Source organism: Nipponia nippon, unplaced genomic scaffold (genome assembly GCF_047370975.1).
Source record: "Nipponia nippon isolate SJK-2023a ecotype South Korea unplaced genomic scaffold, ASM4737097v1 scaffold_3, whole genome shotgun sequence".
Lineage (NCBI taxonomy): Eukaryota > Metazoa > Chordata > Aves > Pelecaniformes > Threskiornithidae > Nipponia > Nipponia nippon.
In genome coordinates, this window is record NW_028262347.1 from 40392845 (window position 1) to 40407250 (window position 14406).

Sequence of the window (14406 nt, forward strand, 5' to 3'; positions counted from 1 at the left end):
GAAGACACATTTGAAAGCCGAGGAATTGCCACGCTGTTTTTCATGGTTCTCAAGACCAGTATTTCAAATCCAAATTTCAATTCAGAATTGAAATTCATAAATTTAACTGTAATTGAGGATCTGTTCATATACTATTGTTTTTAACTAGAATTTTAATTAAAGACCTTGTCATTCACGGAAAATACACAGTTATGCTGGTGCACAGGCATTTGGAGAATTGAAAACTTAAAAAGTATTTTATCTGAAACGAGAAAAGACACAACCCTACCATCTTTTGTCATAGAGTAGCTCTCAGTCACAGAAATAGTATTCCTGAGAACAATAAAGAACATAACATGAAAGGATCGACAGGTGCATGTGTTGTCCCAACTTTACAATGTCAAGCATGCTGACTAGTATGGTTTTATGTGCTGTTTTATGTATATATATTAAAAAACCACAATAAATGGTAAATATTAATGTGAAATAAATATACAGACTTGTGCCTACTAACTTCTGTAATCTCAGGTTTGCAGTGGAAATTTAACTGTAGCTCAGAGCTGATAAATGGTGTTATCAGCTTTTTCTTCATTTCCTATTCTACCAAAATAGCACAACTGTCAACATTGCATGTGTGTTTGCACGCCTGTGTATACCTGGCTCATATAGTGCATATGTGGTTGTATTTTCCATCGTTTTGGAGGACCTATTTTAGGTCTGCTCCAGAGGATTAAATACTTGTAATTTTAAATCGATAACCCATAGATAAAAATTTCTTGTGAGTAAAGAGACTCCACCTTAGCGGACTAGTGAGGATTATTGTACTAGTATTCCATAGATTATTAGATTTCAGACCTATGCATCCACAAGTGAAATAGAAGCTGCTTCTCTACTCAGAGATTCACGAAGGGTCTGGTGTTACTTGAGAGTTTATACAATCTTGGTGAGCTGCACACTTACTCCATTGGAATATCAAACCTGCAAATAACATAGACTTAACTCATTGTCATAACTCTAATTTTAATGTGAAATTAAATACTCAAAAGGCCAAATTAAGTTAGGGATTTGGTCCTTTCCAAGCCTTCACATTACAACTGCACCTATGGCACGCATTATTCATCGCTTTCACCTTAAGTCCTTAGTCAGAACAGATCACACTCAAAATTTAAGAAAATATTTTGGATTTTATAGGCTTAGCTACTCCAGCACGTTGTATAAGAAACATGATGAAAACAGAACACATAACAGGAATGAGCACATGAAAATGTTAACAGCATTGAATATGAGCAAAAAGTTAAAGTTTCTGAACTAGGTATATAAATGAATCTGCAACTTTCTCTGTGTACATTTATTGTATCAAGACGATACAGATGTTCAAAACCTCATTTTGCAAAAGTAAACACATGAGATGGGATTCCTCTCACTTAACTTCAACCATCCAAACTTCAGGTGCCTGGTTTAACCTAGGCTCCTTTTATAGTCAGTGGAGAAAGCCGCGCACCTCCAAAGGACAGCTTTGCCCATCTTTCTTAGACAAAAAGCCCAGGAAGGGAATCTCACTGAGTACCAAGGTCAGACATCATATTTTTAGACAGCCCATGATAGCTCAGTTCTGCTACCATTCAAATCAGAGGGGATTTTGTTTACAATATGGCTGAAAATATTGCTCATACTTCCATATTCACAGGATGGTTTCCAGGAACACACGCCTATGGACATTCAGGCTCAGTAGATGGTAAAACAAAACTACTGACATCAGGTTACAAAGGAACAGGTGAAAAAGAGCTTCCAGGAAACTGGTTTAAAATGCTGCCCCCAGTGGAAACATACAGCAGAATAATCCTCCCTCATTCTCCGTTGAAATGCATAGTATTGACAGTACAACATGGGTTGTTGACAGGCATAACAAACCCTGTATATTCTTTAGAAATAAAATAAATTGACACATTATGGAGCTAATTGCGTATTTTTAACACCATCAAGCAATGTAACTGATGTGACTGAATCAAGGGAAGCAAGGAACCACGGAGCAATCTGAGTAGCTGTCTTTGCAGAAAACCTCCATGGTTCCTCTATTCTTATTTCATGCTTTTGACTCTGCTATCCAAAATCCAAACATAAACCTCACTTCAACTATGGTCCACTAATTTGCAGTATTTCAACTTAAACTTTAATCAGTCTTTTCAGTCTGATGTCAGCTACGTAATATGACTAGAATCAGCAGTTGCTTCCAATCACTTTTATCTTACAGTCTTGCAAAATCTATTTACTGATTAAAAAAGTCATAAATGGCATGTACAAGCTACTGTCTAAATGATTATGCATTAATCAAAATGCGGTCTAAAGTGGTATCTTTTTCTCTACTTCTACGCAAGTGTTCAATAATAGATCTCTACTATTCAGTAACGATGATGATTTATACCTGTCACTCTGATAACGGTTGATTCATTCTTTCAATTTTCAAATTACAAGTCATCAATATTAAAAACAGTTGGCAGGATGCATGACATGGATTTAAATCACTGTCTGCATAGAAACTATTACTCATTTTTAGCAAGTGACATGACTTTGTGCTTAATGTATAGCTATCACACCAGCAGACTTGTCACTAGACTTTTTTAAACTTGAGTTACCAAAGCAAATTAATGGAGGGTATCTAGTGCATTTGTACGATTAATGCAGGGAAAAGGGTCTGACAGTAAACGACATCTCTGAACCGGTAATTGTGAAGTATTTAGCTGCTGCGACCTTCACTACTAATACTGCAAAGTACCTCTTTGAAACTAACACTTTCGGAGCAAATCAGGGAGGCATTTAATCATGGACCTCATTTAAGACATCTCTGTTTTGAGTCTTCTGTTACCACCATTAAGAGCCTGGACAATACTCTATTTCATCATCTTTAAAAAAAACACTAATACAGGTAGAAAAAGTCCAGTTCTGTCACTGCAGCCCATGGCTCTACGTCGTTCATTGCTTCACAGCTGCGCTGTTCACATGCACACACAACCATGCATTCAGAAAGGGGGCTTTTCTTGGCAGTACTCTGGCAGGCTGCTGGAACATTTTTATAGCCAGTCGTGGATGTGACTGTGCAAGTGCTCTGCACACAACTGTACATCACAACACCTCACTGGTTGTATTCAAGGAAAACATACAAGCAAGAAGTTTCAGCCTTACTTTCTGACTTTTAGACTCTGGTTAGACAGAAGAAAAGTATAGAAATGGGCTGAAACAGTAAGTTATCCTTGAACAGGACCTACCTGCCATGAAACAGATTGTATTTTAAACACAGCAAATAAGCTGCCACCTGAAGAACTATGAAGCCAATGGGTTTGCACGAGCACAAAGGATGTTACGGGCTACTACTTCTTAAAGCATTCTGCTGGATGGCAGCTTAAGGGAGTAGCAGAAAGGTATTCCCAGCACTGACCTAGTCTCCTCACGGCACCTTCTCCTTTCAAGCCTGCTGGGTTAACTTTTGGCAGCGGTTATTTCTGGCAGCGGGGTAAAGAGAACGCAAGCGCAGGATAGCTACGTTCAGCAAACGCTGTAGGTTTACAGTAGCTGTAAACGCATCGCTCTCCTCCTCTTACAGCCGGCCGAAGCAAGGGGACGGGAAGGAAAAGCCCGGCGTCCCTCCCCGAGCACCTGCCGTGCCCATACCTGTCTGCACGGAGATGTTGACAGCCTCCCCGCCGGCGAGCGGCTCGATGCGGAGGTGGTACCAGGTCCCGGCCTCCAGGCCCCGCAGGCTGCAGCCGTAGGAGCCGTTGCCCGTGGGGGCGGGCTGGCAGCCGGCCGCCTCCCCGTCCTCGGAGCGCCCGCTCAGGCTGAAGTTGCAGGCGCGGCCCGCGGCGCTCCACCGCAGCCGAACGCTCTGCCCGGCGACGCGCGGCTCCGTCAGGTTGGCGCTGCATCCCGCCGCCTCCCCCGGCGCGGCCTGCGGAGAGCGGAGAAAGCTCTGAGCGACCCGCCGGGCTCCGACAGCCGCCGGTGCCTCCCCCCAAGTCCGGGCTCACCCCCAACCCCATCCCCGCGGCGGGGCAAACCCGCCTGTGCCCCCCCCCCCCCCCGCCCCGGGCTCGGCTGGGACCTGCGAGGGGCGACCTCGCACCACCGCCCCCAGCCGCTCACCTTGGTCAGGGCCAGCGCCGTCCACAGGGCGAATCCCGCTCCATAGCTCAGCATCGCCGACAGTTTTTAACCCCGAAAACCCTCGCGGGGAGGGGAAGAGGGGAAGGGAGGCGGCGGGGGAGGATGCGGGGTGGGGCGGGGGGGCTATGAAGACGCGAAGTGGCCGCGGCGGGCCCCGGGGGCCCCCCGCTCCCCGCCGGGCTCCGCGCGGCGGCCGCCGAGCCCTCCGCCGGGCCGCCCGCTTGCTGCATACGCTCGGGGCTGCCCCGGCCGCCTCGCCGCCTCCCTGGCCACCGGGGTGGGGTGCGGGGGGGGGGAGGGGGGGGGCTGCCCGCCGCCCGCCCGCCCGAGGAGGAGCGGAGGAGGCGGGGGAGGCGGCCGCCGCTTCCCACGCTGCCATTCTGACCCGGGCTGACTCTGCCGGAGCCCTTCCCGCCGACTTCCGCAATCAAGAGGCGATTTCCTCGCGTCTCGCTGCGGGGGGCGAAGCCCGGCCACCCGGGACCTGCCGCCCGCCGGTCGGGGGGCGCGGGGGGAGGCGGCGGGCGGCAGGTCCCGGGGTGCCTCCCCTCGCTCCTTGTGCGTCCCACTTTCCTCCCGGCTCCTCTCCCACCCGACCTCCCTTCCTTCCTCGCCGCTTCCTCCCTATGTCGGCTCTCCCCCGGGGCTTCTCTCCCCGCGCTCCTCCTGGCTTCGTGGGGGCCCCTCAGGCGGTGCCGTTGGGGGGGGGGGGGGCGGCATCGCTCCCGCCTCACGCCGGCTGCACCTCAATTGCGGCTGCCTTGCCTCTCCTCACGCCTGCCTTGCCTCACGGCTGCCTTGCCTTGCATGCCCCCTTCTCCTCACGCCTGCCACCCCTCGTGGCCACCTCACCTCACGCCTGCCTCGCTTCATGCCCGCTTCTCCTCACGCCTGCCACCCCTCACACCCGCCCCATCTCCTGGCCCACCCTCCTCTTGGCCTCAGCCGTCATTAAACTGCCATTCCAGCTCCCATGTCGCAAACATTGACGTTTTTAGGGGTTAGCCATGGACGACCAAGGCCTCCGTCCTCTCCCCGGCCCTGCGGCACCTCAACTGGAGGCATCACGGCGAGGAGACTCCCACCAGAGCCCAACGCCGAGCTGCTGCTCCATCAGCAGAGGAGTAGCCCGTCTGCCAGCGGCCAAGTTATCTCAGCTTTTTGTTTTGTTCCGCATCAACTTGTGTCCTTGAAACAATTCCTTCCCACATCCCCTGAATAACTCCCAAGCTAAAATTACACACACCGCAGAAAGCAAGAACGTCTCCCTGTTTTCAGACCACACCAAACGAGCTGTGCGCAACTCTGAATCGGCTGCAGCCGCGGCACAGCTCTCCGTTTCTGTCATGCGTGCCCATTCCCTTCTTGTTTAGGTTTCAGCCTCTTAAAACTCACATATATGTGAATGTGGGGTGGGATGAGGGAGAAGAAACATAGCCAGAAGTGTTTTGGACCTTCAAATAGACAGCAACCTAGCAGCCATGGGGTAAATCTGAGATTGCATAAAGTGGGAAGAATTTGACATTTACTTTCTTCACATGGGAATGGCACTTTTCTGTATCTTTCTGTACTGTATGATGCACATGGGATTTTAACTTTTAAAAGCGGCACCTCAAGCAAATTCAACACCATCTCCGTTTCGCTTTTGCCCCATTTTAGGGAGAAAAAGGTGCTAGGGTTTACAAACGTTAGCCTGCCTTTTAGGGGAGCTGCTGCTGCAGGATTTTTCTGGGCATGAACCTGTGAAACAAGATACAAATATCTGAAAAACCTTAGCTTTCATTCAGAAATTCTCATTCAGAAACTGAAGGTCTGAGCGCTCTTGGGTGGTACCTGCACCTGTGGAAAGCCTCATCTGTCCCAGTGGAGCTCCATGCTTGGTCCTCGGGGCATGGTACTGAAAGTGTTGGGCTTTACTCTCTAAAGGCTTGGGATGATTAATAATGTCATGAATGTCACCTTAAGTGCTGATAGAAATATGTGTTGATTATTGTGCCATTCTCAAGCCCATTGTAGAACAAGATCTCCCTTGGAAGAGATGTTTTACATACTTCAGACAAAAGGAGGGACCGTACCCCAAAGAGCTATTACCTCCATAAACAAACCATTGATGGAAAACACAAGGTGTGTATATTAGACCTAAACTGGGAGTAAAATGATCTGTGTCTTGTAATCAGTTCATGGTGTGAGATTTCTTACAGCATAAATTCATCTTTAGATGATTGTGCTTTTGGGACCTAATGGCATAAACCACACCAATATTTTTCCAGCACTGGAGAAGAGCAAATCTGAAGGCTTATCAGGATGTTTGGATTACTTCAAACCCCTCTCTGAAAATGAGAATATTTGGAATAACCTGCCTTTTTTTGGAAAGTGGCACTCACATTGTAGGGATTTTTGAAAACATCCATAATCTGAATTTGTAGGGAAGATGTAATTCAGATATGTAGGTGTAAATTAGCTAAGTAGATGTAATTTATGAAAGTAAAAAGAATCAGTGCAAACTTAGAAAAGTTGGGAAAGAAATTGAAACTACCACAAGTGAAATTTAAAGACCTTGGAAATGTCTGTCTGTCTCTCCAAGCTAATGTCAGATAATGTGTGGAGAAAAGGGATGTTGCTGCTTCTCAGCATTGCCCATAATTTAGAAGTTCCTGCTTTATAGCTCTTATTCTTGCTATTGTAAAATCTTTAAAACTACTCTGCTATATTAGTAGGAAAGTGCTGGTTTATTATGGGTTTTGAGACTTCCTTCTGTGTGTTATCCAGCACAAAGCTGCTGTAAGGCTAAGGCCTACCACAGACGTCTATGCCAGCACTGGAATAAAACAGGAGGGGTCCACGATTCACTGGTGGCAATATATTTATATAGAATAGCCAAGATAATACGAGTAATTATTTCCAGACTGAATAAATTGAATAGATGGGCTTTTAGCAAATCAGCAGTCACACAGCCTTTAACACTTACCGATCTGTGTGGCAAGCCAAGAAACTAATTAAAAAAGAAAAAAGGAAAAAAAAAAAAAAAAAGAACTGGAAGTGAGTTTTGGGAGTGGCCGGACGTGTCTCTAATGGCAGGCTCCAAAGTCCCTTTCAGACACTTTCCCAAGGTTTCCTGACTTCTTTTTTTTTTTAACACCAACCTCTCTCTCTGTCTCCCTAATCGAGAGGAAATGGGCTTTGCACAGCTTTTGTCAGGGCTTGAAAGTGCAAGCTGCAGTTTGACTTGAAATCCAAGGCTGCTCTAAACCAAACATTTTGTTCCATTGAAGTGTCACCGTTGTGTCCTCCCCCCAATGGGTACGCTCACAGCCAAATAGCATCAAGGCTTTACTTCTACAAACAAGACGACCTAGCCTGGGCAAATGCAGTTCATAGAAGGTATTGTCTTCCTAACAACAATACTCAGTGCTTACTCAGTCTATGTATTTTCAAAGTATCATGTTAAATCCAGTTAATCCTTTAACGTCCCTGCAGTTTGACAAAAATATTTTTAATTCCACTCTAAAGACAGGGAAACTGAGAGAGGGAGGACAAAGATTTTAAGTATGTGTGTCTAAATTGTCATATCTAGATTCAAATATCCAGACCCAGCTGGAGGCTCTAAGGGACAGATATTCATGAATTTTATTTTTTCATGGATATGCTCAGAGAGCTTATCATCAGGATTCTGGTTTGAAAGCTTGGACCTAAGCCAACTTAGCGCAAATCATGGGAATCAGGAGGTGAACCGGGGTATGAACACAGGGGGTGGTAGCTTCAGTGCAAACGGTGCCATTCCTTTAGCACTGGTGGGGTTATTTAGGAGGAGTGCTGGAGGCAGTTTGGGGTAATACCAGATTATATAGGACATATCCATTTGCAGGAGACCAGTATTCTATGCAGGAGGTATGCATATGGCCAGAGGGCATGGGGAAATTATCTCAGCCTGCCTGCAGCAAGCCAGAATAATCATATTTTAAAAGAACCGCCTCCATCAGCTATGGAACAGGGCGCAGTGCTCAGTCCCTTCACCTCATCAGCACTAGAACAGCAGTGTCAGGGTCCATAAACCTTTGAGTTGGTTACTTGGGTCAGCACAGTCCTGGGTGACACCACTTCTCCTTTCTCCCTGTCTCTAGTGATGCTGTTCGTACCAGATTGTACAGATTGCTCTGTCCACAGCCCTCCCAAGTACAAAACACATTTCTTAGTCTTACCCACGCTAGCACCGACACCCAAAGTAGTAACTGAAACAACATGTTTGCCTGCCCCAGTACATTGAGCGCAGTGGGGTCTCCTGGAGAAGAAGCCGTAGGGAATTTAGGGATTTTCAGTTCTAAACCACTATGTGTTGATGGCGATACAGCGACCAATAATGTCCTGCATGCTTTAGCTCTAACTGCCCGTGCACATTTTGCCAACGGTGATTCCAGATTTGCTCTCAGATTACTTAACTGTGCCTTGCAGGAAAGGAAGACTGGAAACTGATGCGGAAGTACTGAATGCCTGCTGTTAGCTCCTTCCGTGGGTGGGGCTGGCATCCCCGTTCCCCTCCTCTGACAGGTTGGACAGAGCAGAGATCAAGAAGCGGCTGTGTGTCTCCACTCTGCCTATCAGTCAGTAGATAAGCTGACCAGGGTCAAGGCCAGGGTTCCTTGTTTAACCTTGTTCCTTGTTCCAGGGCAAGGTTCCTTGTGTAACCTTGTTCCAGGTCAAGTTAAAGCATTCAGATTTCACTTGCTTTGATCTGTAAACTGTGGATGTAATTTTAGGACTCAACTGTCCTACATAAGGTCATAAAACATACTGTGATTCTTAGAGCGTAATTAGAGCTAGACCCTCACGTCGTGCAACAAACCAATTGCAGAGCCTACGTCAGTGAGAGCAGATACCCAGGCCACATCCGTGAGCTTTCCATTCCTCCTCACGTATCCTGAGCATTTCCCTCGAGCTTAGAGATTTTCCCAATGCATTGTGCACACCAGGATTGTGCTGCACAGAAGAGGCAGACTTTTTCTGCAGCTGTGCTTCTAGCAAAGGGCACTATCAGCATGAACAAAGCATCCCATCAAAACAAAGAACAAAGCACAGTCCTGTAGCTGTTTTTTTTAGTCCACGGAACAACCACCTGTAATAGCTATCAGGCTCCACAGAGTGGAGCAGGCTTAATAAAAATCAATCAATAATTCTTCTGCCTTACCTCTTCCGTCGTGCTAGAGTATTGAAGAGTAGTTGTTGTAATCCAGGCTTTCTCTGTTACTGCAGATTTCAAGCCAAAGTAGAGGTTTTCAATGAGGTTTTTACTGAAGTGTTCAGTCACGTTTCTGATGAACATCTCTGTGCTACTCTTCAGCAGATTTTCAGGCCTAGAGGTAACGGCGTTTAAAGGGGGGGATGTAGTTCTAGTGCTCCATACAGAAGTGCCTGCATCTTGGAGATCTAAGACAAATAAGGGAAAGTAATTAAAATCAGCTCTACATTTTTATAAACAATTCTTTCGATGCCAATAAATGTGGCTGATACGACTTCTAAGTAGTTTAAGTGCACCTGTCAGTTCTATGGTTTTTTGTTTTCAGTGCAAACACGTATTTTGCATCAATACCAAAGTCTGTGCAAAACACAAGCAGAAAAAAATTAATTTCCCTGAATGTTCATACCATTCATTTTAAATACAGTCCGTCAATGATTCTGAAGTGATGTACTTTGCCATTAACAGCACAGTGTTTTCACTCGTAGCTTTTTCACTTGCTTGAGTCTCTCAAACAGCAGTCTCAGCTTTATATGGTCAAGCCCCCCTTGCCTTTGTAAGTACATGGGCCAGATTCTCATCTGCCTTTTGTTGGTGTAAGTTCAAGATATGGCTCTGTTCAAGATACTTTTTCAAGATAATTTGTTCAAGATAATTTCGTTGTTCAAGATATTTGTTCAAGGTAAGTTCCTTGTGCCCACATGGGACATTCCTCTTGTATTTTTAAATCAGTCCCATGCAGAGACCATGCTAACCCCTGACTGCTCTCTTCCCGAGGTTCAGCTAACAATTGTATCAGTTAACTGAAGTGTCTGCAAATATAATGGTGGATTTGCTTTTTTAGTCACGTATCCTTCAGAGAACGCCAAAGTTGCAATTAGAGCGCAGGAAAGATTTTACTACACATTTTTCCTCCACATTTTCATGGCTCTTCCTCCCCATTGGTATGTATTTAATATCCTTTCTTTGTGGCTGTGAGGCCAGGGTTCAAGCTGTGGTGGCCTCTACATCTGGTAGCATCACATTTCAGCTAAGCGATTGGAATTACTCACTGGCCCCTTCTCCTCACAAAAAGCTGCCCTGCCATTGCTGGAGCACAGCTAGTGTGCATTGGCTCAATGCCCAAGACACTTTGTCTGTCCTTGAACTGGGGTCTCCAGCATGACAGAACCTTGTTTTGCTGCTGAGCCACTGGGCTGGTTGCCATTTACAACAATTCTAGCTCACAAACCCTCTAAAAAAATGTAATGACTGGGTTAAATTGCAGCAGAAGCTTCCAAATGTAATTACTTGGTGTGCAATTATGATGTCTTAGCAGGCCAATGTGTGATTACCTCTTCCCCAAAGGGTCACTGGGTGAGCTTCCATGAAGTCAACATGAGGGTTTTTTTTGTATATGTGTAAATATATATGTTAACATGTTTATATAAAGAAACTTGCAGTACTCTCATTTGCAGCCAGAAATAAAAATGAGATTGTAAGCCCTTGTAAGAAACACTTTCATGCAAGTGTGTCCTGTGCTTGACAGCAGAGTGCATTCACCTGGTACGTGGTTTTGGATCCTCTTGAAAAGGATTGGTTTGCTGGAATGGGTTGATACCCAGATTAAACCTTTCTCCTCCTTTTATCTGACCGTGCTTCTCTGGGAATAAAAATCTCCAAATCTCCATTTGATTACAAAAAATGTTGATCAAATATTTTTCCAAATCAAGGCACTAAAACCAATACTGTAGATCTAATTCTGCTCTCTCTTATATCTGTGCAAAGGGTTTCATCGAACCCTCAGTTCTGGTCCAACACTGCACGATCATCCTCATGCTGCTGCATTTGCAGAATCCCCTGGAGAGTGCCTGTGGTGCAGAGTCTGCCGTGGTCCTATGTCGCATACCTTCACGGACCCCACCAAAAGGCCAGGGAAGAGTCTGGCAGGGGCAGCCCTGTGCTCAAGCTGTTGTCAGCTGCTGAAATAAACCCATTAGTTGACACAAGCCCAGACTTTTAGTCTAAATTCCATGTCAGTCATTGCTCCTGGGGATCTCCTGTTAGTCAGGGGTCTCTGAAAGTCTGCAGTAGGCAACTAGAAATGCTTGTCCCAAGGACTTGGGAAGAATTAGGCCTGCTGGCTCTGTGCCTCTCAGATACCTCCAAGTTCAGCAGGAGAAAGTGACAGAAAGACAGCTAAAAAAAAAGTACAGCTGAGTGGTCAGCAGCCACTTAGAAAAAAAGGCCGCTCGATTGAGTTCCTAAATATAGATTTACACACTCAACTTAAAAACACATTAAAAAAAAATCTTGGCTTTATTTACAGACAAATAGCAGCAATTCCAACAGGAAGATGTTTGCGTTCCAGTGCAATTGTGCTTTAGGAAAGCTGCTGCTCCATAAAAGGGAAGTTGGTGCTGCCAGCGACATTTATGGGACTCAGCAGCCAGGGGATAAGCAGCATTCCTGGTGCAGGAGCCGAGGGGAGAGCTCGACCCTCCTGGAAGCGAAACACTTCGTCCTCAGAAATGTTCCACCAGCCCAAGGAGGTTCCATGCAGCAGCACTTGGTCACTGCACACCCCGAATCCTCTTATTAAGCTCAGGGCTATCCTGGGTTTCCAGCTAAAGGATCTTTCCCAGCAAAGACTGACAACAGTCTGTTATCTGCAACCTCTGGATGGAAATGGCTTGCTCATAGCACTAGGCCATACTGGAAGTTCAGATATACGTACCAGCACTTTCCATGTATCCAACAGTGGACTGACTAATAGGGTTCATATCTGCCCTCACTTCAAGAAAATCAGGATCCAGGTTTATATTCTCTTCCTACGGAAAGCCACTATGGTCCTAGCATAAGGACCCTCATAGCCCTTCTTCAATAGCAGGCACTTATAAAAGAAAACTGCGTATTATAAGACCAAAGCAAACAGATTTCTACACAACTTGAGTTCCAAAGTTTTAAACCAGAAAAAACTCACCTCCCGTCTGGACATCAGTAAAGTACACAGAAATCTCAACAGTGGGATTTTTCAGAAGTGTTTAGCATTGTTCTCGCAGTCTCTTTGGAAATCAGTCATAAAACTGTTCATGGGAACAGAACTGCAGCACTGACGCTGACGTTGATCACTAGTGACTGAATGATATACAGCGTGTGAACGTGCCATTGTAATCATCAGTAGCACACCCAGGAGAAATTATGACATTCTGACTAAGCGCGTATTTCATCCGTGGGGTGCACTGCAGACTGCATCCACCTGCACAGCAGCAGGCTGCTTACAAGAAAAGGAAATCCATACGTTTCGCATGTATGATGAGCAAGAGCACTGATTAGCTGTCAAGTACTGAGAACCCTACAGTGCTGCCTTCGGACTCAGACGAGCCGGCACGGCGCAGCTTTCTGCAATAGCTTGCATCGTACCAATCTGCCTACCCTATTAAAGCACAGTTTCAGAAAACTAAGGCTGAACTGCTAGTGAAACATAAATGAATCAGATATCTATTGTATAAGAAAAAATACTCTGTAAGACTGCGTCTAACTCGCTGACAGCAAGACTTGAAACTAGAAGGGGTTGTTTTAAGAAAGATCTCTGTATGTGCAGGACAAAGTGAGTTATCTTTTTAGCTGTCCAACCACTTATAAATAAAAACAAAGACTCTATTTAAAAAACATAATTCAGATTTCTGTCGTATGTAGGAGTGTGACAGAAGAACAAAATCCGCTAAATGTCCTTTCTTTCCCATTCAATGTAGACCTTTTAAAAACTGCAAAATTTATCCTACTCGAAAAATTTTTACCTTCTTTATCTGAAATATTGTAGAAGTTAGTGATGTTTGTATCTCATGTCAGAGAGGTCAAATGTCTCCAAACTCCAGTCTAATCCTGAGCTGCTCTTTTATTTGCTTGTTTTTGAAATGCTGAAGTAGCCACTTAAAGGCTCTTTCAGCACCAGTGGTAGCAGCCCATCCCAGATAACTATGGTGATAACGCCGTAGCTCTATCAGCCCTATTTCTGACACTCTGGATAGCCCCAGCTCACCCTGAAGAAGATTTTTGGTCCCTGAAAGGTATCTAGACTCTGTTAACTCCATGGATTACACCTCTACTGAAGAGAGCTCAGAAAGGTAGCTACTAGGTAGACACCTAGGACTTGGTTCCGTTGCCCAAACGTAGTTGCCTCATGCAATCTGAACTGCTCCGGGGCACCTGAGACATCTGCTCAGGGCTCTCAGAGCACCTATGGGAGACTTACGTCTTTCTGGGTAGGTGGTCAGAGGCCAGGTAGGATATCCTGGAGCATCTCAAATGACAAAAAGCACTTATGTTGAGACAACTGAAAGAAGACCTTCCTTCAGACACCTACATTTAGACACCTAGGAGGTGAAACCCACTCCAGCTTCTACACAGAGATCCATACAAAATAAAGGGAGAGAACGTAATAATGAAAATTACCAGTATAGTTGTCTGGAATTGGCATCTTTGTTAGCACTCGCAGCAGAAGATGAAATAGTAAAGCAGGATTTGCCATCCTCCTGGTTGCTCTGGGAAGCTGTTCATATTGCTCCATTTTTTCCCTGTGAAAGTAGCTGAGCTGATTTTGTTCTATACTCTCTGTGCTGTGGCTCACTGAGACTTTGAAAATTTATGAAAACCAAAGACCTAGGCTATACTGCAGATTTGTCCATGTCTTTTTACAAAATATAAAATCACATTTATCTTTTTGCTTCTGTCAGTATTGGATTGTGTACAAGGTCTTGTAATTATGTCCAAGGATCTGACATTGATGCCTTTCTTTTTCCAGGTGGAGCTGAGCAGAAGCGGTCAGCCATGTATTGCTTTGACCAAAGAAAGAAGACTCAGGTAATTTTTGGTATTTCATCATAGAGGCTAGCAAACTCTTTTACTTATAAAATCCTATAAAATAATAATTCGGGAAGATAAAAATGAGTTTGAGTGAATGTTTTTTAGGAAAAAAAGTTTTGGGTCAACTCGAAGGTGGAAGAAAAATATTGATTCTCACTGTTCTAATTTATCCTGGAGAAAGTTGTAAAGATTAC

General features: G+C 45.1%; 1 protein-coding gene across 3 annotated transcripts in view; it reads right to left on the reverse strand.

The window, feature by feature from the left end:
• The window catches only part of PTPRB (protein tyrosine phosphatase receptor type B), a 67486-nt gene that overhangs the window by 47489 nt on the left and 5591 nt on the right, over positions 1–14406 (reverse strand). For 2 of the 3 annotated variants that reach the window (XM_087765382.1, XM_087765380.1), the window contains exons 3-4: positions 9320–9558; positions 3646–3922 (exon numbers count right to left, since the gene is read on the reverse strand). In XM_087765382.1, coding sequence (XP_087621508.1) covers positions 3646–3922; positions 9320–9558 — 516 coding nt within the window. Of the gene's footprint in view, positions 1–3645; positions 3923–4116; positions 4273–9319; positions 9559–14406 lie in introns of those variants that run through there. The other variant, XM_087765383.1, reaches the window with a different exon arrangement.